The sequence below is a fragment of the Coenobita brevimanus genome, chromosome 19, assembly GCF_032717465.1.
Source record: "Coenobita brevimanus isolate Jiangsu-jjx chromosome 19, ASM3271746v2, whole genome shotgun sequence".
NCBI classification, from domain to species: domain Eukaryota; kingdom Metazoa; phylum Arthropoda; class Malacostraca; order Decapoda; family Coenobitidae; genus Coenobita; species Coenobita brevimanus.
This window is the reverse complement of record NC_136972.1, coordinates 18,758,969-18,786,915: the sequence shown is the minus strand read 5'-3', so window position 1 is coordinate 18,786,915 and position 27,947 is coordinate 18,758,969. Positions and strand designations below refer to the sequence as shown.

At 42.5% G+C, this 27,947-nt stretch overlaps 1 protein-coding gene across 1 annotated transcript in view; it reads left to right on the top strand.

Annotated features, from left to right (window-relative positions):
• LOC145391705 (nicotinamide phosphoribosyltransferase-like) overlaps positions 1-27,726 on the top strand; it is a 230,643-nt gene extending 202,917 nt beyond the window's left edge. Inside the window, exons 11-12 of the mRNA XM_080266243.1 lie at positions 20,684-20,869; positions 27,595-27,726. Coding sequence (XP_080122369.1) covers positions 20,684-20,869; positions 27,595-27,726 — 318 coding nt within the window. The remainder of the gene's footprint in view (positions 1-20,683; positions 20,870-27,594) is intronic.
• Positions 27,727-27,947: the final 221 nt, after the last annotated feature.

The window sequence follows — 27,947 nt, the reverse complement described above, 5'->3', positions numbered from 1 at the left end:
CCCGACCTGGCTCCATCTGACTTCCATCTGTTTCTCAAACTCAAATGACCTGTGTGGGCACCATTTTTGGAGTGATGATGAAGTCGTTCATTCTGCTGAGTTGTTTTTGGTGGCTTAAGATGTGACCTATTTCTGCAATGGGGTAGCAATGCTTAAACATCGGTGGACCAAGGGCATGGACTTAGGGGAGACTGTGTTGAGATATAATACAAGACTCTCCCCAGTTACATTATTTTGAGTGAGGCTGAGAACCTTATGAAGGACCCAGCTACTACTACTGCTACAACTATTGCTGCTGTTGCTGCTGCTACTATTATGGCTACTTGCACACAGTTTTACAAGTATTCAGCTTAGAAGAGACCAGTTGAACTGAAAAGGTTAGATACAACCTTCATTAACTCGTTCGGTACTAGTCGACCTTACCAAGTTGAATAAGATCGTCTGGTGTTAACATAATTAAAATCGAAAACCTGAGAGAGAGAGAGAGAGAGAGAGAGAGAGAGAGAGAGAGAGAGAGAGAGAGAGAGAGAGAGAGAGAGAGAGAGAGAGGAGGAGGAGGAGGAGGAGGAGGATTCTGCTATCAGTACCATCACCATCACCATCGCCAATACTACTACTACTACTACTACGAAATAATAATGATAATCCATCCATCCATCCATCATCTACTCCTGTGTTGCACCATGAGGAGCGTAGGAGACTGGGGTTAGGCAAGTTGGTCCTGACATTTAAGATGAAAGCGACCAGCCTCACTCATCCCTGAGCTGCACTATGTGAGCTATAAACCCCAACCACCCCTTGGATATAAACCTGCACAGGCTTCCGGTTGGAGCGCCTTAATATTACTCACTAAACCACCATGCGCCATAATTTGGTAATATGGTTACGATCCAGTGTAGTAAACGGTTTCCTGGTGTACAGGAAACTATTTGGCTTGTCAGTGTAGAGTCGCCCGTAGGCAGAAAGAAGAGGAAAGAATGAAGGAAAGAAAGATAAAAGAGGAAGTGTAATATCACCCATAGGCAGAAGGAAGAGGAAAGAATGAAGGAAAGAAAGAATGAAGAGGAAGGAAGAAAGGAAGAGAGGAAAGGGCAGTCACCCAAGAGCAGCACTACATCGAGTGAATGGATGGTGAGAGCCCCAACATAGCACTATAATAATAATAATAATAATAATAACAATAATGATAATAATCGTATCGTTTATAAAGGATCCAGTATGCTTCCATGCTTCGGCTTCGGTCACCTAATGGCGGCTCTCCACGCTGCTCGATCTCTGGCAGCCTCCCTATTTAGTCCCTTATCCCGGAGATCACACTCTATAACCTTGTCCCAGTTTTTTTTTTTTCTGTCTGCCTCTTGCAGCCCTGCCCCCCACGCTCACACTTCATTTTCCCGACTCAGTTTTCGGTTATATTATATTCTGCTCCTTTCGGTTATATTATATTCTGCTCCTTTCGGTTATATTATATTCTGCTCCTTTCGGTGATTGGTGTCATAGGATTCTTCTCTTTAGTGTTGAGGCTGAACACTTCAAGACTTCCTCGAAATATAAATTTATGTTTGTAGTTAAGGGAGGGGTATTAATCTTTTGTACAGCTCTCACATACCTTAACATTTGTGATTTTTCTTCGATAATATTCCATCGAACACAGGAAAAATACGGCGGGCATGTCCGTAGGACTCATGCATCTATGCAGAGAGAGAGAGAGAGAGAGGGTAGCATATCAACAGTCAAATTTCTATCACTTATGTGATGCCACGAATGGATGATTTTATTAAGCAGAAAATTGTGGTAGCCTTAAGGTGGTGGTGGTGGTGGTGGTGGTGGTGGTGATGGTAGTTCCGATGACGGTCCTGTTAGTAGCAGTGATGGTGGTGGTGGTGGTGGTGGCCATAACTGCATAACCTCCACCTTACCCATCAATACTAGGTGTACATGCGCGGGCGTCAGCCCAGATCAAAACTAGTCCTCCATCCACTCCACATACCCAAACCATCTCAATCTCCTCCACATCACAACATCTGTACACTCCAGTTCCATCCTTCCTTTCAACTCATCAATCGTAAACTTAGCCCCTCCAGGCCACGCATTCAAGGACGCACTACACATCCATCTAATCATTGTCGTTTCTGTGCGTTTGATCCAGCGTATATCCTTATCCTTTACTGACCAGGTATCACTACCACACAGCATTACATACCTAACACATGCCGCATAGAAAGATCCCATAGCGCGGAGGGAGAGTCCTCTAAGTGTCAGGAGAGGCAACAGCTTCCTGAACTTCTTCCAACCACTTCATACCCAAGTGACTCCAGCTCCAGCTCCAGTTCATAACATATCTCCTAAATAAAAAAAACTCTTCCACACACTCAGGAGGCTTTCTAGCAAAGTCATTCCTTTTACGCCTGACAATCTTCACATGCTGGCCCCGATACACCGCACACACAAAATAAGCATTATTAAGCCATGAGCCAGCATAGAGGGACCTTGTTCCCCCACTCCAGGATCCTCCATGGGTGGTCTGATTTTGTTCAGGAGACACTTCTGGCCACAAAATCAAGATGTTAAAAGAAGTCAATGGGGATCGAAAAAAGTTATGAACAGTTTTCCTATATTGCCGCCATGAATTCAGGCAAAATCACTAATTTACTAAATTTTTTTACAGACGACATAATTATATATATACAGGATATATATATATATATATATATATATATATATATATATATATATATATATATATATATATATATATATATATATATATATATATATATATATATATATATATATATATATATATATATATATATATATATATATATATTTATGTGCTCGACTCTGGGCATAGGCTTCATACCTGCTTCCAAGGCCCAGTGGTCCTTCTGCATATCATACACCTCTACATGTCATCACTTCGGCGCTAACACCTACCGTCCATACAGAATACATGCTAGGGCTGTCTCATACAGGTTTGGTGTATTGGTATTAGCGGGGGTATTTTTACATGTCGGCGGGTCTTCTGGTAGATCGGTAAAGTCTGCTTTACGTGAAATTCAAATCCTTAAACTGTTCCCTGTTGCAGCAGGGATTTGAACCTGATTCCGGTCAAAATCTCGCTGTTAATGACCACAGTGTTCAGTTATTATGTAAAACGTGTAATAGTCCCAGTTTTTCCCTTATAACAGAATGTTGCAAATAAAACTTCGTTTCTTTTTCAGGAAAATACACATACTTTGTTGATGTCTTTATTTAAAAGTGTGGCAGGTGGGGCCGTCCATCATCCACCCTCTTAATGTAGTGATACCCTGTTTTTTAGGGTGGTTCTACATCGAGTGGCAAGCCAATTGATTTCCTGTAAACCAGGAAATCATTTACAGTGCTGGGTGGTAACCTTATAGCCAACAGACACGTGTTCTCTACGTGAAAGCAAGTTGGTTGGCAGAGGGTTAGTGCCCCTCCCCGGAACACAACTAACAAAAAATACTAACAAGAAGCCTCGGACCAGGACTGACCAAAAGATGACATCTAAGGACCGAACAAAGGACGTGATACGAATGGCGACGTGGAATGTAAGGGGTGCAATGATGAGGTGAAAGAGAGGGAGATTGTCCAGGTGCTTGAGGGTGCGAAAGTGGATGTAAGTGGATTAACTTAAACTAAATGCTGAGGTGAGAGTGTGAGAGAATGGGAGTATGGATGGGGTATATGTGCAGGAGTAGATGAGATTGAGAGGGCAAAAGAAGGAGTGTGTATTGTTGTGAGTAACAGATGGAAGGAGAATATAAGATAGGATGGATCAGCTGGCTCAAGCATTGTGTTGGTAAGACTGAAAGTTGTACTACAAATATGGGTGACTGTGTGCGTGTATGCACCAACACAAGAACATGTAAACAGAGTAAGAGAAGAGTTCTGGACAAATGTGAAAGTGTGCTTGGAAAAGTTGGAAAGGAATGAGAGAGTGTTTTTGATTAGTGATATGAATGGTAAAGTAGGGAATGTGAAGGTGGACGGAGTAGTTGATGAGTGGGGTGTGCCTGCTGAGATAGATGAGAATGGCAGTGCTTTAGTGGACATTTGTGCCAGGAGGGGGTTGGTTATAGCCAATACCCTCTTCAGGCACAAAATCGTCCACAGGGATATATGGCAAGTGATGAGAAGGGTGGATGGTGAACTGAATGAAAGGAAGGCAGTGATTGATTATGTGTGTGTGGATGAAACGATGCGAAGATGTGTAATGGATGCAAGAGCACATAGAAGCTGGGGGAGTGGACTTTCTGACCACCACTTGGTGTTGGTCAGAATCAAGGTCCAAGTAAAATGGAGAAATAGAAGAAGGGAAGGGCGGGAGGAAGGAGTAGATGCAAGGAGAGTGGAAAGGTAACAAGAGGATGAGAAAAAGGCAGAATATAAGAGAGAATTGGAGGAATGATTGGGTTAATATGAATTGGAGCACACGGGGGACGTGGAAGGTGTGTGCAAGATATTCAAAGAAGATATATGTGCAGCATGTGAGGTGGTGTGTGGGGTGAAGATGAAAGGGGGTGCAAGGAACAGCATGGTGGAATGAAGAGGTGAGACAGGCTGTGGCACAAAGGAAAAAAGCATATAACGAATGGATGAGAAACAGGGACGTGGAAGAAGTTGAGAGACGGAAGAGAGAGCTATATGTAGAAAGGAAGAGAGAGGTGAAAAGATTAGTAAGAGAAAGTAAGAAGAGAGTGGATGAGGAATTTGGAAGGAATTTGAGTGTACTCGTAAACAAGGAGGGAATGTAAGAAAATGTCCTGGAAAGAGGTAAAGAGAGTCAGACAGGGTGGCAATGAAGTTAGTAGGGGAGTCAAAGATAAAAATGGTAGATTACTAGTGGAGAAGGGAGAAAAAGTGAGCAGATGGAGAGAACACTTTAAGGAATTGTTGAACATAGAGAACGAATGTAATGCGAGTATAAGTGGCTGGGGAATGGCTGGGAGAAGAAGGGAGGTGAGAGGAGAGGAAGAAATCAGTAGGATGGAAGTTGCAGAAGCAATAAAGAAAGTCAGAATGGGGAAAGCCCCAGGAATTGATGGAGTGTGTTGTGAAATGCTGAAGCATGAGGGAGAGATAGTAGTAGAATGGATGTTGAAGATGTGCAGATTGGACTGGGAGGAAGGTAGAGTCCCGGAGGATTGGAAGTCAGGTATAATTATTCCCTTGTACAAAGGAAAGGGGAAAAAGAAGTGTGTGGTAATCACAGGGGCATTTGTCTTCTTAGTGTAACAGGAAAAGTATATGGTAGGATACTTATTGCCAGAGTTAGGGAAATAACAGAGGAATTAGTTGCAGAAGAACAGGGAGGCTTTAGGAAGGGAAGAGATTGGGTAGAGCAGATATTCATTCTTAGATCTTTAGTGGAAAAGTTTCTAGAGAAGGGAAAGAAGTTGTATGCGGCCTTCATGGATTTGGAGAAAGCATATGACGGGGTGGATAGACAAGGATTGTGGAAAGGATTGTTAAGAAGAGTGATTTGCCAGTTAGGTGCTCGAGAAGCATCTCGATATTTCCCAATGTTTACTGTAGGCTGGTTCCGGGATCGATACGAGTCAGAGTTGCCAGTTAACGTGCTGTTTGTGAGCGTAGTTATTTCGTAAGTTATGCATTAATTTTTGTGCTGTTTTTCTTTATATTTTATGTGATTGCTTGTAAAATTATGTAATTTAAGTTCGTATAGTAAATGATTTAGAGTGTTATGTAATGTAAGACAACACTGGCATGTTTTCGGGCTGTTTCCGAGTTGGCAACTGTGCTCTTTCTCTAGAATACACCAATAATGTGGAAAAATGTAGACGTTTCTCTAATAATGCAAGCTTATATAAGGATGGGGTAGAGACTGTTTTGAGTTTAGTCGGGTGTCAGGTCAGTTGGAGTGAAGTGCAGTCGGTTTTGGTGTAGTGCTATTAGTGAAGTTTGTGAAGAGTTGCTGGCAAGCATTAAGTGTAATTACTGTCAGTGAAGATTATTTTCGGTACTTGTGTAATAAGTGAAGTGTTGGCAAGCATTAAGTGTACTAACAGTGAAGTGTTGTTAAGCATTAAGTGTAACAGCAGTTAGTAAAGTGTGTATAGCTCCAGTTCTTGTGAGAACAGTGAAGTTGAAAAGCATTAAGTGGAATTATTTGGAAAATAAAGACAGTGAACTTTAAGAAGCCAGTGCTTATTTTCGTCTCAGCTGGTCTTGTGTGCTGTGCACCTTAAGGCTGACCATAAAAGAACAACTCACTGGGCAACGTCCTTCCTGTACTGAACTACTGCTGTTTGAGCCTGTGGCAGTGTGGGGTGTGGACGTAACACTGGTGTCAGGAGTGTGGGATTATTTAGGGCTGGAGTGAGTTTAACCTTTGACATGGAAGCAGGGGGTGTGAAGACAACGTCTCGAGCTGGGCAGGAGGAGGAAATTTCCCTGGCGACAATCGTGAAGCTAATACAGACACAGAGTGAACAACTGGAGGTTCAACATAAAGAACATATAGAATTCAAAGAACTATTACAGGAACAAACTAAAAAAAAACTCAAAGAACAAACTAAAGAACTCAAAGAACAATTATAGGCACAAAGTGTACAACTGAAGCCACAAAGTGAACAACTAGAGGCACAAAGTGAAGAATAAAAAGAACAAGATGAACAACTTCAACAGGCATCAAAGGAATAACAGAGGGAAGTACTGTACAACTGAGGGTGCAAGGACAGCTAGATGTTTTCATGGGGGAAATGAAGGAAGAGCAGCAGAAGTTGAAGAAGGAAGTATATGCTAAGCTAGAGCAGCAGAAGTATGAGGTAAGCAATAATGTGGCAGAGTGTAAACAGCATGTGGATGAACAGTTGAAGACAATTGGTGAAGAAATAGGGACGGAGTGCAGACAGCATCTAGACAACCAGCTAAAGATTAGTGAGGGAATTGTGATAGCGTGCAGACAGCATGTAGATAGCAAGTTGACGCATGAAGTCGACCATGTTAAGATAATTAGTGAGAAAATTGGGGCTGTAGAGAGATGCTGCACTGCTGAGCCTCAGGTTGGTGTACGGGCACCGTATGACAGGAATGGACAGGACAGTATATGGTGAATCTTGACGGATCTCAGGCATCTAAAGGTAACATTACAGAGCTGAATGATCGGAATGCAGAGGTTTTGGGTCCAGGCCTTAATTATGATGTCCCAGCTTTTAGGCCCCGAACTAGTGAAATGCATGGCTATAATGGGGGTCCAGTTAAAAAGAATCCTCAGGAATTTGGTGGCAGAGTATCTTGGAAAGCTTACCGTGCACAGTTTGAGTTACTTGCGGATCAGAATGGTTGGGATGATAGGCAAAGGGCAGTGCCGCTTGCTACTAGCCTTAAGGGTGCTGCAGTGGAAATTCTGGGCCAGATGTCAGTGACGAAGAGGAACAATTATCAGTCCCTTGTAGAAGTGCTGGAGTGCAGATATGGAACCATGTAACAGACTGAGATTTATAGAGCAAGATTTCGGAGCCGTGTATGGTCTCGAGGAGAATCCCTACAGCAGCTTGCTCATGATCTGGAGAGTATGGCATATAAGGTGTACCCTGGAGCAGCATCTAACCTGTTTGTATTCTAGTGAGGGACCAGTTCATGGATGTAGAGTTGAAAGTGCAAGTGAAGCAGGCACAACCAAGAAGCATGCAAGAAGCACTAGCCAGGGCTCTAGAATTTGAGTCCTACGTCAGGTCAGGTACATCCACCTTTCATGCAGGTTGTAGTGCAGGATTCAAGGCAAGAAAGAGACAGCTATGTGAAAAAGAAAAATTTGAAGGAAATTGCTGACGCTGTGAAAAGTCAGGATACAGAAAAGAGGACTGCTACAAGTGGAAGAGGGACCAGGAGAAGACCGGAGGAGGCTGCTGGTTCTGCGGGAAGTCGGGGCACAAGAAGGAAGATTGTCACAAACGGAAGAAAGAGCAAGAACAGAGCAATTTTAAGGATATCTTCACTTATAACAAAAGCGTGTTGGACATTTAGTGAGGTGGGACACTTCAGTTCCAAGTGTCTAAAGAAGAAAAAGGATGATAAGAAGAAGGTTGCAGAAGACCAGAAAGAAGCGGAAAAAATAGTGGAGGCTGGTGTGAAGGGGCAACCACCAGCCAGCTTTTCCCAAGTAGCCCCCACCATTGAGAAAATGCAAGAGGATGGCAATCGACACTGTGTGAATAGATGGAAGGATAGATGGAAAGAAGCGTTCCCTGGTGATTGATTCAGCCTCAAAAACAGACTTTTGTGAGGCCTGATGTGTTACATCATCGGTACCTGCCTGAGTCATCAGGACAACTGTGTGGCATAACTAGGCACCGTGTGGAACTGAGAGGACCTCTGGATGTCCGGACTGAAGTGGTAGGGCAAGAAGCTACTCTACCAGTCTACATGGCCGACATGGAGGATCCTTGCCCTGTGGGTCTGGATTACCTTATGTCCATGGGACGTGAGCTGGAATTATGCTCCATGAAGCTGGAGGTTCAGGAAAGGTCAGTTCCCGTTACAGCAGTGAAACGTACCAGTTCTGGTGGCGAGGTGAGGGCCCTCCACACTACAGTGATACCCCCAAAATCAGAACTGTTGCTCCAGTGTAAGGTGAGTGGCTGTTTTGACAACTGTATAGGGGTAGTGGAGTCTGATGTATGGTGCAAGACGAAGGCTGGAGTGATGGTGGGGAGAACACTGGTGGAAACAGGTGCAGGTGAAGTGCCGGCTGTGGTGGCCAAATTCTCCCACGAGCCACAGAGGATTAACGAGGGAGAAATTGTGCGACTGTGCCAGACGGTGGACCCTGAGTGGCATCGGAGGAAGGCCTGTAAAAGAAGCATAGTCAGGGAAGACGGGTATGTGCCAGACCACCTGCAAGACCTCTTCTCAAGGAGTTGCCAATGCCTGGATGGTTCACAAGTGCTGAAGTTGCGGCAGCTGCTGACGTAATATGCTGATGTCTTTTCAACAGGAGACCTAGACCTGGGGTGCACTGATCTGGTGGAGCATAGTATAGACACCAGGGATCACCGCCCAATTAAAGAGCCTGCGCGAAGAATGACACGAACCCAATGGCAAGAAATGAAGAAGGTGATGGAGAATCTTCACAGTCAAGGAGTAATAGAAAAGTCCAGTAGTCCTTAGGCATCAGCAGTGGTTCTGGTAAGGAAAAAGGATGGCTCAGTAAGGTGCTGCATAGATTATCAAGCCCTGAATGAAGTAACAGTGAAGGATGCATACCCCCTGCCAAGAATTGATGACACCCTGGATGCTCTGTCAGGTGCTAAGTGGTTCTCCACCCTAGACATGAAAGCAGGATACCACCTGGTCAAGGTTGCAGAGAAGGACAAAGAGAAGGCAGCCTTTTCATACGGGCGGGGTTTATGGCAGTTGAAGGTGATGCCATTTGGCTATCCAATGCTTCAGCTACTTTTGAGCATTTAATGGATCGTGTACTGGAAGGCCTGCACTGGCAGACAGCTTTCATCTGTCTGGACGATGTAACTGTGTTTGGACGGACTTTCGACCAGGAACTGGAGAGGCTGTCGGAGGTGCTGAACAGCATCCGCAGAGTGCACCTCAATCTGAACCCCAAGAAATGCTACTTGTTTCAGAAGGAAGTAAAGTACGTGGGACACATTGTATGCAAAAGCGGCATCTGTACTGACCCAGAGAAGGTGGCGGCTGTGGAAAACTGGCCAGTTCCAACTTGTTTGAGAGAGCTACGGAGTTTCCTGGGCTTGTGCACCTACTATCGACGTTTTGTCAAAGACTTTGCAACGATAGCTGCACCTCTTCACAAGCTCTTGGGGAAAAGGCAGAAATTTGCATAGACATCAGAGACTCAGAAAGCCTTCGACGAACTCAAGCATGCGTTGGCAAGCTCTCCAGTATTGCCATACCCAGACCAGAATCAGCCATTTATCTTGGACTGTGATGCTAGTGACCATGGTATTGGTGGAGTCCTGTCACAGAAAAAAGATGACAAGGAGTATGTGGTTGCTTATTACAGCAAGAAGCTCCACCCACCGGAGCAGAACTACTGTGTGACCCGTAAGGAGCTCTTGGCAGTGATGAAGAGCCTTGATTTCTTCCATTCCTACCTGTATGGGTCAAACTTCACCATCAGAACAGACCATGTGGCACTCAAGTGGCTGAAAATGCTGAAGAATCCAGAAAGACAACTGGCACACTGGCTCGGGAAGCTAGACCAACACAATTATGAGGTGCAACACGGTCCTGGGCGGGTACATGGCAATGCTGACAGCCTGAGTCGTCGGCCTTGTGATTCAGTGTGCCGTCAGTGTAGTAAAAAGGAAGATCACAGTAAGAAATGAGCTGCACTGCAAAGACAGGGCTAGCGTCAGATGAAGACCTGAAGAGGATGCAGATTTACAACCAGTGCTAGACTGACTGCAGTGGAGTACAATGCGACCATCTTGGGACGAAATTTCCAGGTTAAGCCCTACAACTAAGAGTTACTTGAGTCAGTGGGACCTTCTTCATCTGAACAGCGGACTACTGGAGCATCAGTGGGAGACATCCGATGGCCTTAGCAAGGATTGGCAACTGGTGGTTCCAAAGAAGATGAGGTCCGAGATCTTGGATGAGTCCCATTACCAGATCACTGGTGCGCACCTGGGAGTGAAGAAAACTCTAAGCCGGCTTCGACAGAGGTTCTACTGGATTGGCATGCATCAGGATGCTGAAGAGTGGTATTGGGCCTGTGATGTGTGGTGTGCCAAGAATGGACACAAGAAACATTGCTGCACCCCTCTCCAGCTGTACCAAGTGGGTGCACTGATGGAAAGAGTTGCGGTGGACATTGCTGAACCTTTTGCCACTCACTAAGAGAGGAAACCCATATATATATGTGTCGCCATGGACTACTTCATAAAGTGGCCAGAAGCCTATGCTGTGACTGTTGCTCAGCTGTTGGTTGACCAGTTTTTCTGTCGTTTTAGGATGCCACAGGGGCTACATTCACAGCAGGATAGAAACTTCGAGTCTGTTGTGTTCCGTGATTGCTGCAAGTTATTGGGGATCAAGAAGACCAGGACGACCCCCCTAAGGCCACAGTCAGATGGAATGGTGGAGAAATTCAGCAGGACCCTTGGACAAGAACTGGCCAAGTACTGCATTGATGGACAAACAGAATGAGACAAGAAGTTACCTGCATTGCTGATGGCATATCGGTCTGCATCCCACAAGTCTTCTGGCTACACTCCTGCAAAACTGATGCTGGGCCACGAGTTACACTTATCAGTCGACTTGTTAATGGGGAGGCCACCTGGTGAAGAGCTGCCTACAGACACCACCGGCTGTGCGAAGCACCTTCAGGAAAGGCTGGCTGAGGTACATCATCAAGTGCGAAGAGCCCTGAAGTTTTCAGGAGAGGTGATGAAGTGCAAGTATGATGCCAAGGCAAATGAGGTGAGCTTCAGGGATGGTGACCAAGTTTGGTTATACAATCCTCAGTGAAAGAAGGGACGGTCATCGAAGCTCCAAAGCCCATGGAAGGGGGCTTACACTGTATTGGACCGCCTATCAGACATAATGTATCGGATTCGGGGAGACAGGAAATCTCGGCCTAAGGTGGTACACTCGAACCGTCTGCGGCAGTACCATGGGCCAGGACAGTACAGCTGGGACGTCTTCGAGGAATTGTGCTCATCCGCACCTGAGGATGTTGAGGAGGACCAAGGAGATGAAGTGCAAGAGGATGGTGACAGTTCCTTAAAAGAAGAAACGAATGAAGAAGAGGACCAAGACCTTCCAGGAGAAGTGGACTGTATGGATGAACAAGGACATCGTCAGAAGCAGCATAGAAGAAGACCTAATAAGTTGAAGGATTATTTTATGTACAGTTAGATGTTTCATTAGGACTAAGGTTTATGTTTGTACAGGATATACTGTGTAGTTTTGTCGGTACGACAAAGAACTAGGGAGGGGGTTGTGTTAAGAAGCGAGATTTGCCCGTTAGGTGCTCGAGAAGCATCTCGATATTTCCCAGTATTTACGGTACGCTGGTTCCGGGATCGGTACCAGTCAGAGTTGCCAGTTAGCCTGCTGTTTGTGAGCGTAGTTATTTCGTAAGTTATGCATTAATTTTTGTGCTCTTTTTCTTTATATTTTATTTATGGAATTACTTGTAAAATTATGTAATTTAAGTTCGTATAGTAAATGATTTAGTGTTATGTAATGTAAGACAACACTGGCATGTTTTCGGGCTGTTTCCGAGTTGGCAACTGTGCTCTTTCTCTAGAATACACCAATAATGTGGAAAAATGTAGACGTTTCTCTAATAATGCAAGCTTATATAAGGATGGGGTAGAGACTGTTTTGAGTTTAGTCGGGTGTCAGGTCAGTTGGAGTGAAGTGCAGTCGGTTTTGGTGTAGTGCTATTAGTGAAGTTTGTGAAGAGTTGCTGGCAAGCATTAAGTGTAATTACTGTCAGTGAAGATTATTTTCGGTACTTGTGTAATAAGTGAAGTGTTGGCAAGCATTAAGTGTACTAACAGTGAAGTGTTGTTAAGCATTAAGTGTAACAGCAGTTAGTAAAGTGTGTATAGCTCCAGTGCTTGTGAGAACAGTGAAGTTGAAAAGCATTAAGTGGAATTATTTGGAAAATAAAGACAGTGATCTTTAAGAAGCCAGTGCTTATTTTCGCCTCAGCTGATCTTGTGTGCTGTTCACCTTAAGGCTGACCATAGAAGAACAACTCACTGGTCAAAGTCCTTCCTGTACTGAACTACTGCTCTTGGAGCCTATGACAGTGTGGGGAGAGGATGTAACAGTATTAAGAATATGTGGAGTAGATTGGAAGTTGTTGAATGCTGTGCAAAGGCTGCAGTGCGTGTGGATAGTGAACTGAGTGAGTTTTCCTATTTGAAGGTTGGGTTGAAACAGGAATGTGTCATGTCTCGATGGTTGTTGAATCTGTATATGGATGGGGTTATAAAAGAGATACAAGGTAGGGCAGTGGATGTTGGAGTGCCCCAAATGAGAGATGGCAGTGTTTGGAAACTCCCTGAACTGTTGTTTGCAGATGATACTGTGTTGTCAAGTGAAGACGAAGGGGAGCTGCAAGACTTGGTGAATGAGTTTGGGAGAGTGTGTAAGAAACGGAATCTTAAAGTGAATGTAGGGAAGAGTAAAGTGATTGTCTTTGAGAGAGGTGAAGTCAGTGAATGTACAGTGAGGTTGGATGATGAGGACATGGAAAATTGAGCATATTTAAGTACTTGGGTAGTGTGATGAGTAAGGATGGAAGTTTGGAGGGTGAAGTGCTTGAAAGGGTTCATCAAGGAAGAAAGGTTGCTGGTTCCCTTAAGGCAATGATAAGAAGCAGGGAAGTGAGTATGGAAGTGAAAAAGTTATTACATGACAGTATTGTGATACCAACTCTAACGTATGGAAGTGAAGCCTGGACGTTGTTGGAGAGATACAAGTCAAGAGTGAGAGCAGTGGAAATTAGTTATTTGAGAGGAGCCTGTGGAGTCATATGGAGAGACAGACTAACAAGTAAGAATGTGAAGACGCGTTGTGGTGTGGATGTGGATATGATAGGAAGCATTAGGAGAAATACACTGAGGTAGTTTGGCCATATGGAGAGGATGGAGAATGAGAGACTGACGGGGAGAATGTATGTGAGTGAGGTGGAGGGGGAGAGAGGGAGGTGAAGGCCAAGGATGACATGGAGGGATGGAGTGGAGAGGTATGTGAGAGAGGGGAGTGTGAAGTGGGAGCAGGGCAGCAAAATGGCGGGGAACAGGCTGACGTGGAGGCGATTTGTTTGTGGCCACCCCGTATAAGGGATTAAGGTGTCCGGCAATAGACAGACAGATAGATTTAAAAGTAGATATTCAGAAGTTAAGAGGGTTTAATCAGTTTCTGTTAACACTAGATATTATCCATAAATTGATAATTGTTTTTATATGCATGATACTCACTTCGGTAACCATTCTGAAAGGCCATACCCACACCATATTCAAACAATGAACACGTGCGCATATCTCATTTACAAGTATACGCTGTACTGCTCCCAGCCCTTGCCGTACATGGTTGTTATAGTTAAATAATAAACTTGGGGTATTTCTAGCCATACCTAATAGAAATAAACAGACTTGGTTATTGGGTACGTCCTCTAAATGGTCGCTTAAGTTATTTAAAAAATCAAGATTGATATGTATGCTAAAACGCTACCTACATGAAGGTAGCGTATGGAAGAGGCCTTTATGCGTCATTCCAAATCTCACGGAGGTGCTGGTGGCACAGGAATAGGTCTACCTGGTCTTGTCAGTGACTCTCAGGCATACCGGCTATGGGTGAAAACCACACATGAGAGAACCCAGTTTGTTGAAGTGATGTTATCTGTTGCAAATATGCTTTCTGAGTCTCGACAGTGCAGAAAACACAAAGATTTATGCCCAACTGACGTAAAGAAAGGGGAATAACAGGTCACGAAAACCGTGGCAGCAATTAGAAGTTTCAGAAATCCTTTCGACATGCCAGATAGAACCAAGCTTTACTGTTTATCTTCAGGTGCTGCAGCATCTCCTGTGATCGAGAAAGACGTAATACCTGAAGAACAGACAGGGAAAGAAGCCAAAGAACACTTCATAAAACACAGACTTGGAAAAGATCATTTCTTCGAGCCTCTGAAAAAGTTGAAGCTGAAGACGATGGGTAGTAACAAGAAGACTGCAAAAATCCCCACCACCCAAAACAAAGTTGTTGAGTATCGTCGCCAAGGTAATGTCTTTCTCCAACTGCTAATGAAAGTATAAGAAGGTGGGACAATAAAGGTATATGAATTTATGACATACCCATTGACACCTGTTCCTTACAGCTCAGCCACAGCTGATGGCAACTTCAGTAAGACAGACAACGCAAAAGACTTGCACTACCTCATCAAAGATGTTTAGAATGATACTCTGCCACTTCATGAGAAAACACTGACCACTGAAGATGGAAATGCTCTGCGTCACTATATGCATGAGCATCCAGACGACATCAGGGCTATCTGTCTAAAGCTGTTTGACATGAAGGTGAAAGGTACAGATGTATTATTTAGTACTGACATGTACGGGCCCAATTCAGTCAAATCTGTAGAGAGAAGGAGACGAGGATGTGGAAAGAAGTCCATCCTTCAGGGAGAAATGACAAAAAAGACCATCTGTCGGGAAAGCATTTCTAGTAAATGAGGAAAACAAAGCTCAGCTAACAAGACTCATTCTACGTGTCTAGATTAATGAATTAGCACACAAATATCAGAACAAGAAATGTATGGTTATCGCTGACGGATATGCTCACTGCCTTTATTGTGATAACAAGTTCACCAAATCAGAAGAGATAAGTCACTTCATTCAAACCAGAAAGACACAGACTCCAGAGTAGTCTTGTACTGTTCAAGAAAAGGGATAAGAATATGTTCGTGTTCACAGTCCCGACAGTGATATGTTCTTTGTACTCTTGTATCACACATCATCACTCTCATGCAACATCACACTTGACACTGGGAGAGGGAATAACAAACGCCTGATCAACATGACAAACCTTGTAGCAATCATCACACAGGAGTACTGTACAGTCCTTACTGCCTTACATGCCTTCATCCAATGCAGCTCGATCAGTGCTTTCAAGGGAAGTGGCAAGTAAAGCCCATCAAAGTAAGGCAGAAGAATTCTAGGTTCCAGAGGGTACTTGCTAAACTTGGAGAAGGATGGTACATTGCAGAAGAGGTTATTAATTGTCTGAAAGCATTCACATGTGCAGTACATGGAGGGAGTCATGTCGCAAGTGTCGATGAACTGAGATGTATCCTTATCAAAAATTAAAAAAAAAAAAAAGTGAAAAAAAGGAAAATTAAGTAACCTACAAAATATCGATTTCTGCAGTTTTCCGCCATACAGGAGGTCGCTCACACAACATATTCACCAAGTAGACTATCAGATGGCAAATTGGAAACACACAAATAAACCTATCATTGATATACCCCGCGCTACTGATGGTCATGGTTGGATAAACGTAGATGGCGAAATGGTGCTTCTATGGGATGAAAGTAATTACCACCAATCCTTATGGATGATGGCAGGATTCTCGCTGACAAGGATGTAGAGGACTCTGACAGTAGTAATGAAGAAGATAATGAAGAACATTAGTGCGAACTGAACGAGAGGGACAGAGGATGACCATTGATTCCATATAAGTTTTGCAGGAACTTTATTGCTAATATTTATAAAATCTTGCAACATAAATAAAGTGAAAGGTTTGACTGTGTAAGAAAACTGTACTTCTTCCTGAAGTACTAACATTTTTATCACCTCAGCAACCATTTACAGCAGAGGCCATATCCAAGGGCCAGGTTTGTTTACTTCTATTAGGTATGGCTAAAAATAGCCCAGTTTTATTATTTAACTGTCACAACCATGTATGGCAAGGGCTGGGAGCAGTGTATGCTTGTAAATGAGACATACGCACATGTTCACAGTTTGAATATGGTGTGGGTATGGCCTCTCAAAATGTTGCTGAAACGAATATCAAGCATATAAAAACCATGATCAATTCGTGGACAATATTTTGTGTTTATAGAAACTGAAGAAACCCTTTGAACATGTGTATGCCTACTTTTAAATCAAAACACCAACAAAGTATGTAAATTTTCCTGAAAACACGAAGTTTTATTTGCAATATTCTGATTAAACATAATGTTATATAAGAACAACTGGGATAATTACACGTTTTACATGATAACTGAACACTGGTCACTAACAACGAGATTTTAACCAAAATATTAAGAAATATATGTCGTCTGTAAGATAATTTAGTGAATTAGTGATTTTGCCTGAATTCATGGCAGCAGTCTTGGAAAACTGTTCATAACTTTTTCCTCTCCCCATGGATGTCTGTTAACATCTTGATTTTTGTGGCCAGAAGTGTCTCCTGAACAAAATCAGACCACCCACGGAGGATCCTGGGGGGGGGGGTACAAGATACGCCTTCCTGGTTCGTGGCCTGTATCTCGTTGTCTGCCTCTTATACCGTTGCATCTCTTATACAACCACTTACCGCAAATACTGCACAAGATGGAGTTACATCCCACACCCTTGTGGCAAACAGTAACACCACCAGCCTAAGATTTCATTATTTGTGTTTTCACCGCGTTTACCCTTAAATCCTTCTGCCCCATTCTATCTCTCCACGTTGTAAATCTTTCCTCCGTCTTCCTTGCATGTTCTACAATCAACAGCAGGTCATTAGCATACAACACCTCCCATGGAAGCCAATTTCTGGTCATGTGATAGAATTTCAAGCACCCTGAGAACAATAAGGGGCTCAAGACTGACCCTTGATGCATGCAGACATTCATGAAAAACTCATCTTTCAAATCTCCAGTCACTCTCACTTGAGTGCGAACACCCACATGCATAGCCACAACCATTCTGACCAGCCATTCTTAGATCCCAATGATTCTCATATCCCACTTCATCACCTTCTGAGGGACGCTGTCAAAGGTCATCTCCAAATCAATAAAAACAAAGTACAACTCCCTTTTCTTTCCTGTGTATTTTTCATGAGGCTGTCAGACAATGAAATTGCCATCAATGTTCCCTTTGCCTGGCATAAACACAAACTACAGTTATTCAGTATTCCCACATTCCCTAATCATACCTTCTAGGACTTTCTCCATTACCTTCATTATCTGGTCCAAAAGCTTTATGCCTCTGTAATTTCTTCTACCCAGGGCATCAACTCCCTTTGTACGCATTTACAGTCACACTTTTCAGCCAGTCATCTGGAACAGCACACTCATATGTAATCGTATTTATCAAGTCAGTAACTGAACCCATTCCTATACCTCCTAAGGCCTTCAGCATTTCAGCAGTGAACCCAGATACACCTACCACCTTCCTTAACTGTATCCTGCCCATTGCATTGCTCACAGTACCAGCATCAATCAAAGGCCATGGCCAAACATTGGATCCGTTGACTCCAAACCTTCTTTATTCCAGTGAAACTCATCATTCAGCAATTGATTATAATGTTATCTCAAGGCGTCTTTAATATCCTCACTGTGCACCAGCACTTTCATTCATCATTCTTCACACACTGTTCATCTGTGCCATTCCTGTTTTTCATTTTCATCTGATTTGCCACATTTAATACCATATTTTTTCTTTCAGCGCTATTTAGATTATCCAGTAAAAGTCTCTGAGACTCCGATTTTGCCCTGTACCTCTTTTCTAGCCCTACGTTTGGCGTTCAAGTATTCCTCTCTGTTACCACCCCTTTTCCATTCCCTGAAAAGCTTTCTTTTCTCCTTAACTGTGTTTTCTACACCCACATCACACCACCATGTTACCGTATGTTTTGGAGGGCTTCTTGTCCATGCACACACTGAATCAGTAACTCTGTACTGTTCATTAACATTTCTGTCGGCAGCCCCCTGTTCAGTCGCAACTCTACTCATCTCGCTATAGAAGGCATCCCGGGCCTATTGCTTGGTTTTCAGCGTCCATTTTTTCCTCCTAGGTGCATAGGTCCTTTGCTTCACCACCCACTCCTTAAGCACCATGACACACATCAGTAATTTGTGTTGCAGCACACATTCGTCGCACCCTATGACTTTAACATCCTTCACTCATCTCCTATCAGCCCTCCTGATCAGGAAATAATCAGTCTGGCCACTATTTTCCGAAGATTCATATGTAATCAACCTGTTTTCCTAAAATGTGTGTTGCACACAGTCATGTTCATTTTCTCCCAAAATTAGGGTATCCTTTCTCTTTCTACATTCCTCGTGCCATTTGTGCATACCCTATGTATCCTTTCATATTCCTGAGCCACTTTACCCACATGACTATTTAAGTCCCCTCCCAAAACTACAATCTCATTTTCCCCATACCACTTACCAAACGTATCATATCATCCCATAATCTTCCTTTTTCTGCAACATCCAAGCCAGGGTATGGAACATATGACAATGTAAATGAAATCATGAGTTCGCTGAACAATAGTTTCACAGCTATAATCCTTTCACTTATTATCATTGCCTTCATGACATATTCCATTCATTTTTCCCCGACCAGCACCACCAAATCCGTCTACACTTTCCTGCCAAAATAGCTAATATTTACAGTCCCTCCTGAATATCACTGTAACTGATCCTTTCCTATATCTAAGCTCTTGAACCCAGCCAACATCCACCCTACTCCTACTTAGTGTCTCTGTTACTTCCCCCACTGTACCCTTCAAACTACACACAGTCTATGGTACCATGCTGAACCCCCTGGGTAATTTAATTTCTTCAGGCTTGTACTTATTATTTTTTCTCATTTTTTTTGTCATAAGACAATAAAATAAAGAATGAGACAAACCACAAGCCCTGTCAACCCTCTCAGTCCCAAGTCCAGGCATGGGACCTGGAAGCCATATCCCACCAGCCGTGGCCAGTGGCTGTGGCAGTGGCCTCGGGGCACTCTGCTAGGACAGCTACAGGGACAGCCTTCAAGCATGCCTTGGCATTGTAACTGCCCCGCCATTATACACCCACTGGTAGGGTAACATCCTAGGGCGCTACTCTCAGGTTTTAGCCACCCTCTGTCGGACCCAGGCGGTAGCCTGGGAACCGCAGTGCACTGTGCCCTCTGGCACAGATCCAAGCACCATCCCATCCCCTTTCCAAAAACTATTCTGGCGAAGCCCGTTCCCCTTAGGTCACTCACTAGGCAGCAGAGGCAAAGTTTTCTGGCTGAATGCTCTTGCTGGCGTCATCCCATGTGATGTAGTGGGGTACATTGTTCAGTATGTAATGTACGTGTAGAGTAGGGCATGAGATATTTATAGAAAAGTGTTTAGGGGAATATGCTGGCCTACTCTCCGTGTTAGGGTCGCATTTAAAGATCAGCAAAGGGGGAAGGTCAAGGTATCCTGATGGCTAGGCTAGTGAAACAGGAGCTCCAGCTCCCCATAATCATCAGCATTCCCATCCTCCTCGGGAGTACCGCCCTGATCGACTGGAAATAATAATAATAATAATAATAATAATAATAATAATAATAACTATAATCCATCCATCATCCAATTCTTAGTTGCCCCATGAGGAGCGTAGAAGCCCGGGGCTAGGCAATTCGGTCCTAACATTTAAGATGAGAGTGACCAGCCTCACTCATCCCTGAGTGGCATTACATGAGCAATAAACCTAGCCATCCCTTGGATATAAACCTTCACCAGCTCAATCCGATTGGAGTGCTGTAAATACCCACAAAACCACCAGGCGCCATAATTTGGTTATATGGTTACCACCCAGCGTAGTATATGGTTTCCTGGTGTACAGGAAACCATTAGGCTTGTCACTCAGTGTAGAGTCACCCATAGGCATAAGGAAGAGGAAAGAATGAAGGAAAGAAATACAAAAGAGGGAGTGTAAAGTCACCCGTAGGTAGAAGGATGAGGAAAGAATGAAGTAAAGAAAGACAGAAGAGGAAGGAAGAAATGGAGAGAGGAGAGGAAAGGACAGACGCCCGAGAGCAGCACTACATCGAGTGAGTGGATGGTGAGCGCTCCCACCTATCACACAATAATAAAAAAAAAAAAAATAATAATAATAATAATAGTAATAGTAATAATATTAATCGTAATAATAATAGTAATATGACCGTCCCAGCTAAACAGAGACACCCTAAAGTGTGCCTACAAGGTAAGCCATGCAGTGGTGGGAGGGAATGAGGTGGAAGTATACAAACAACCACGTACAGACCCGGGCAAAACCAGCAAAAAAGGTCGACTGTCACTGCACTACAAGGACGGACAATGGACCACGGCACAGCATGGAAGTGGAAACCCTGATGAGGTGAGCATTTTCATATTACATTTAGCTAAGTTTGTTTAGTTTAGTTTCCGTCAATTTGCATTGATTCGTGAGATGAGCACATTCAGTATATATATATATATATATTGTTACGGAACAGAGAAAGATAATGTACACTTTAAGTGAGAATACTAAGAGTCACTACTGTCCCGTAAAGTTCCAGGTTCAAAACAAAAGAGTTAGGTAAAATTACAAGTTAAAGTTTAATGCTTAAACTAACAACAAAACATTCAGGACTCATAAGGATAATGTAATGGCAAATAAACAGGTTAAATATATGGTTAACTGCAATAGCCTCTATTAACACGAAATTAGCAAGAGTAAATTTATCTAAGTCAGCCCTGACAAAATGAGATACCAGATAATACTCAGTGAATGCAAGATAAATTATTACAGATACAAAATAATATTAAAACTGATGGACATAAAGATCCCTACATGAATTACAAAAAACTTCACTAGGCCTACAAATTAAACTTATGCTATACAGTACAAGAAAAAAATACAACAGGTATACTCAAATTACACACAGCTGCTAGATGTTTGGAGATTTCTTGAGCACTCACAATAATAATATCTGTACAGGGGAGGACAGAGATGTGAACAAAATGAGGAGCAGATCTAAGTGGCAATGATGCAGAGACTGAGCTCATTATATAGGGGCCGGCAGAGCTTGATACAACTTGTGAGAAGGACGCGCAAATGAAGCCATGGGGACAAAGAGATGACAATCCCGCACTGAATAACAGAAATGTCGACTTACTCTACTATAACGGTAGAAGGGGGGAACTGAGGCAGAACACGCTCGTGATCAAACATGCAGCATACTGTGCGTTAAAATTACACAAAGGATGATGAAATCATAGGCTATGTAACACCTCCCCACAAAGAAAAAAGAAATTTACAAAGGAAATTTATTATTACTCTAAAACAATCTGTATATGGCATTACAGACCATGCAAAGGTCTTTCCTAATGTTACAAAACATGAGATCTCCCTAGCACGTTCAGTCATAGGTACTTGCCAGTATCCCTTTAACAAATCAAACTTACTTATGTACCTAGCCTTTCCGATCTTGTCTGTGCAATCTTCCACACGAGGGAGAGGGTAAGTGTCTGTTTTGGTTATCTGATTAACACGTCTGTAGTCAATGCAAAGCCGCTGTGACCCACCTGGCTTAGGGACCAGAGTGACAGGAGAACTCCACTCGCTCTGACAGGGCTCAATCATCTTGTGGTCCAACAGGTAGCCAAGCTCCTTCTGGATGAGAGGAACTTTCACTGGGTTCACACGGTAAGGAGGCAATTTAATTGACTTTGCGTCTCCAACATCGACATCATGCATCAACACAGTGGTTCTTCCTGGAGTGGCACGGAACACTTGCGGGTACTCCTGCAGTAATGCCGAAAACTCCTGCCTTTCCTTGGGAGGTAGATGAGAAAGCTTAGTCTGGAGATCATTCATGATATCAGGATTCTTCCCCAAACTATCACTCAGGCTCATACTGCATGGGAGAGCTTCACTTGCAGACTCGAGTGGAACAGCTACAGTGCAGACTGGATTATTTTCGTCCCGCCTGTGATATAACTTTAGCATGTTGATGTGACATAGTTGCTTGCTCTTTCTACGATCTGGTGTGGCGATGACATAGCTGACATCACTGAGTTTCTTCTCCACGAAATAAGGGCCACTAAACTTGGCTTGAAGAGGTTGCCCATGAACTGGTAGCAGAATCAGAACCTGATCTCCTGGCTGAAAGTGGCGTAACCTGGACTTCTTGTCATACCAAGTCTTCATCTTCTCCTGAGCAGCTCCTAAATTCTCTCTCGCCAGCTGTAAAGCAGTGGACAGCCGTTCTTTGAACTTCATCACATACTCCAGCAGGTTGACGTCATCTTCCTCCGACAGCCAGCATTCCTTGAGTAGCTTAAGGGGTCCTCTTACTTCATGGCCAAACAGTAGTTCAAAAGGTGAGAAGCCCAGTGATTCATTTGGAGATTCTCTTGCAGCAAATACAACGAATGGAAGACCTTTATCCCAGTCTTTCTGATGTTCCAAACAGTATTTCTTGAGCATCGATTTGAGTGTTTGATGATATCTCTCCAACGCTCCTTGGGTCTGGGGATGGTAAGCTGAAGACGTGATCTGGGTGATGCCCAACTCTTTCAGAGACTGCTTGAAAACATTTGACATGAAATTACTTCCCCGGTCTGACTGTACCTCCTTGGGCAGACCAAACTTTGTGAAGAACCCTAGCATTTCCTTAACCACGTTCTTTGCTGAGATGTTTCTAAGTGGAATGGCTTCAGGATAACGAGTAGCGATATCAATCATGGTCAACACATAAGAAAATCCTGAAGAAGTCTTAGGAAGAGGGCCCACAATATCCACCAACACACGGGTGAAAGGCGCCTCAAAAGGAGGAATGGGAACTAGAGGTGCAACCTTTTCGGTCTGATTACACTTCCCCACAACTTGACAGGTGTGACAAGACTTACAATACCAGGAAACATCCCTGAAGATACCTGGCCAGTAGAAGTGTTTCAAAATGTGTGCCACAGTCTTCCTCACTCCAAGGTGTCCTGCCAAACTGGAATCATGAGCCACTCTAATGATATCCTGCCTACAAACACGAGGGATGACAACTTGATGTACAACCTCCCATTCACAGTCGGCTGATGCTGTTGGGGGTCTCCACTTCCTCATAAGTACTCCTGACTTTACATAATAACAAGTAGAAGCACCGGCTGACTCTTCTTCACTGTAAGCAGAGTTAGCTAGACCTTTCAACTCAGGGTCAGCAACCTGCAACTCAACCAACTCTTGACGAGACAAATTATCAACACTACGGGGTACTGCCTCATCTGGTGAGTGGTCCAAATTAGCAAGAAAAGTGTCAGCTAGGATAACATCATCATCATCATTATCCTCTAAATCACCAGTAACTTTAGACTTAGCCCTAGTGACAGCACATGCAGGGAACACATCAGGGACATCACAATCCTGGGACGCAGCCACTGGCTCACTAGACAACTGAGGAGCTGGACACACTTGAGCTGGACACACTTGACTTCCACCAATATCATTTCCAAGTAAGAAAGTTACACCTGACATTGGGAGTGTCTCAACCAACCCAACCATAACGGAACCATTAACAAAACCAGACTCTAAATTCACTCTGCACAGAGGGACAGAGAAGTAATTATTCCCTACACCTTGTAAGATTACAGTTTCATCAGAGGAATTAACATTAGAGCCTAGAACACTGGTCAGCATAAGGGATTGGCAAGCACCTGTATCACGATATATTTTAACTGATTTCCTGTCATTACTGTCCAGAGGACTGACAAAACCATCAGACAGGAAATTAGCACATGAACTCTCGAGAGTGTCACCCACGTTACTGCTCAAAAGAGGAGCTCCATCATGAGAATTTAAGTTACCCCTCAAAGCAGGTTCAGTTAACTCAGTTAAAGAATTCTGGGAACTCTCAAGGGTGGACACTAGACCAATTGACTGAATATTTAAAGACTCCTTTTTGTTCACATCACGCTGTCTCCTGAAACATCTCTCTGTAGTATGACCAAGCTTACTACAATAAGTACATTTACTTTTCTGAAATCTAGAGGTGAAGCTGGTATTTACTTCCTGAGAAACATCATCCTTATTCTCTTTCCTGTTACCTGTACTCTGAGTAGAGGCAACGTACTTACTCTCAGCTTTCCTTTTTCCTCCAGAATATCTCTTGTGAGTGAGAACATATTCATCAGCTAAAACTGCAGCATCAGACAAATTATCTATTCTTTTCTCATCAAGATATAGGCTTACATCTTTATAAATACACCTTTTGAAATCCTCCAGCAAAATCATCTGCTTAAATTTACCAAAATCAGAATCCATATTCTTAGAATTTAACCACTGCTCTAACAAATCTTCTTTGATTTTTGCATACTCAACATGGGATTGCTTATCTTGCTTGTAAGTTGTCCTAAATTTTACTCTATAGGCTTCAGGAACAAGCTCATAGGCCTTAAGAATCAAGCTCTTAACTACATCATAATTATCAGATTGATCCTGAGGCAAAGATGCATAAGTTACTTGAGCTTTACCGGTGAGAACAGTTTGAAGGAGTACTGGCCAATACTCCTTGGGCCAACTAAAACCTGTAGCTACCCTCTCAAACAACTGAAAATACTTTGTTAAATCAGATTCATTAAAAGGAGGGACAAGTTTAACATTTTTAGCCACATCAAAATCATCAGAGCTAGATGATCCAGTTCCACCTTGTTTCATGCGATACTCATGGTCTGCCTGAATCCTAGCAATTTCAATTTGAAAGTTACACCTGACATTGGGAGTGTCTCAACCAACCCAACCATAACGGAACCATTAACAAAACCAGACTCTAAATTCACTCTGCACAGAGTGAATACGAGCATTTGCCTGAAATTCAGCCTCCTTAACACGAGACTCCGCCTCCTTAGCCTTAGCCTCCTGCAGGGCTAGCTGTAACTTAGCTAATTCAATCTGCGTTTGCTCATTTGGAGGAGTTACATTAAACAAGCTTTCATTAATCATGTCAACAATTTGATCTTTAGAATGATGAGAGCGAACAGCAATTCCCAATTGTTGAGCAACAAGCTTAAGTTCATTCTTTGTTCTGTTTTCTATATCACACACTGTTTGCACATTTGACAAAAAATCTTTGGCTTCATCAAGTGTAGTAATAGTAGCCATCATGAATAAGTAACAAGTCACAAAATATCGAGCAATATCCTTATGATAATATCCTGAATATCCTGATATGAGGTCGCCAAATTTATGTTACGGAACAGAGAAAGATAATGTACACTTTAAGTGAGAATACGAAGAGTCACTACTGTCCCGTAAAGTTCCAGGTTCAAAACAAAAGAGTTAGGTAAAATTACAAGTTAAAGTTTAATGCTTAAACTAACAACAAAACATTCAGGACTCATAAGGATAATGTAATGGCAAATAAACAGGTTAAATATATGGTTAACTGCAATAGCCTCTATTAACACGAAATTAGCAAGAGTAAATTTATCTAAGTCAGCCCTGATAAAATGAGATACCAGATAATACTCAGTGAATGCAAGATAAATTATTACAGATACAAAATAATATTAAAACTGATGGACATAAAGATCCCTACATGAATTACAAAAAACTTCACTAGGCCTACAAATTAAACTTATGCTATACAGTACAAGAAAAAAATACAACAGTTATACTCAAATTACACACAGCTGCTAGATGTTTGGAGATTTCTTGAGCACTCACAATAATAATATCTGTACAGGGGAGGACAGAGATGTGAACAAAATGAGGAGCAGATCTAAGTGGCAATGATGCAGAGACTGAGCTCATTATATAGGGGCCGGCAGAGCTTGATACAACTTGTGAGAAGGACGCGCAAATGAAGCCATGGGGACAAAGAGATGACAATCCCGCACTGAATAACAGAAATGTCGACTTACTCTACTATAACGGTAGAAGGGGAGAACTGAGGCAGAACACGCTCGTGATCAAACATGCAGCATACTGTGCGTTAAAATTACACAAAGGATGATGAAATCATAGGCTATGTAACAATATATATATATATATATATATATATATATATATATATATATATATATATATATATATATATATATAATTCGGTTAACTTATGTATGATCAACTACATAGTAACTCATATAAGTTCTGAAGCTGCGTTAAATGCCCACAACCGTAACATCAGAAATAAATCAATGGTAAGACCTCCTAAACCTAACAGTGAATTAGACAGAAGTTTCATCACCATATTTAGGACGTCTGAACTGGAATAATTTACCTGATATCATGTCAGTTACTAACAAAGCTGCTTTTAAAGTCAAGAGTACGAATCTTAGTATTCTGTGAATATTAAGCCCTTATATAATTTTGCATTATTGTAATTCTAAAATACCATAATAATAATAATGTGTCTTTAGCTATGCCACTTATTTCTCAATAGTTATTTAATGATTTCCTGAGGCCCTTAAAAAATTTTCACATTTGATGTACTCAGTCTTTTTCATATGATGGACTCAGTCTTTTTCATATGATACTTTTTTTTTCCATTATGCAAATGTAATTTGTTTAGGCTAATAAATGCTTTGGCTTTGACTGTGACTTTAGATTAATTATAATGGGGATTATAGTGGCAGTAATAATAACTTTTGAATCCAGATGACGTCCAATTCAGTTTATTCTTGCTTTCCACAGGCGATTTTACACAGATTCTGAAAGATCTTTCGAACTTTAAGAGCTAACCAATAACCACATCCCTGTCTGAGATCCTTCATAAGACAAGAAAAGAAATAATCCCAGAGTAGCAAGGACAAAACGAAAATTAATTAATTGCTCTAGTTATTTATCAGTTTATTTAGATATTCTTCAACCCACAGTTTCAATCCCAATTTCCATATGTAACAGGGGCTCAGTGTCCGGGACTATGCTATTCAGTGCTGACTTTTAAAGAAAAGGCCATCAGCATTACTTGTCTCTGAGTGGTATTGCGTGAGCAATGAACCCTAACCACCTCTCAGGTGCAACCCCCACAACCCCATCCGGTTAGATCGCCTTAACCAAATAAACCACCAGGCGTCACTGGCCCGTCTGTTTACTTATCTGTATTTATTTTCATTTATTTATCCCCACAGGACATGTTGGTGACAGTGTTTGAGAACGGAGAGCTTGTGAAAGACTATACTTTCGAAGACATCCGCCAGAGGGCCAAGATAACTGCGGACGATATTGATATTATGAAGTTTTTGGCAGAGGAAGTAGAATAAGAGAGAGAGAGAGAGCAGTAATCCAGCCTTGATCCATATATTTACACAAGACGATTCTGCATAGGTAAAGGAATCTCTGGCATTTTAGGATCTTAGAATTAATTCTTTAGTATTTATAGATAAAACCTATACTCTTTTGACTCGAACTTGGCTTAAAATTACCCTCCCTCCATACTGAATGCATAATTTTGCCATGATTTACTCCTGTATACGATTTTAGT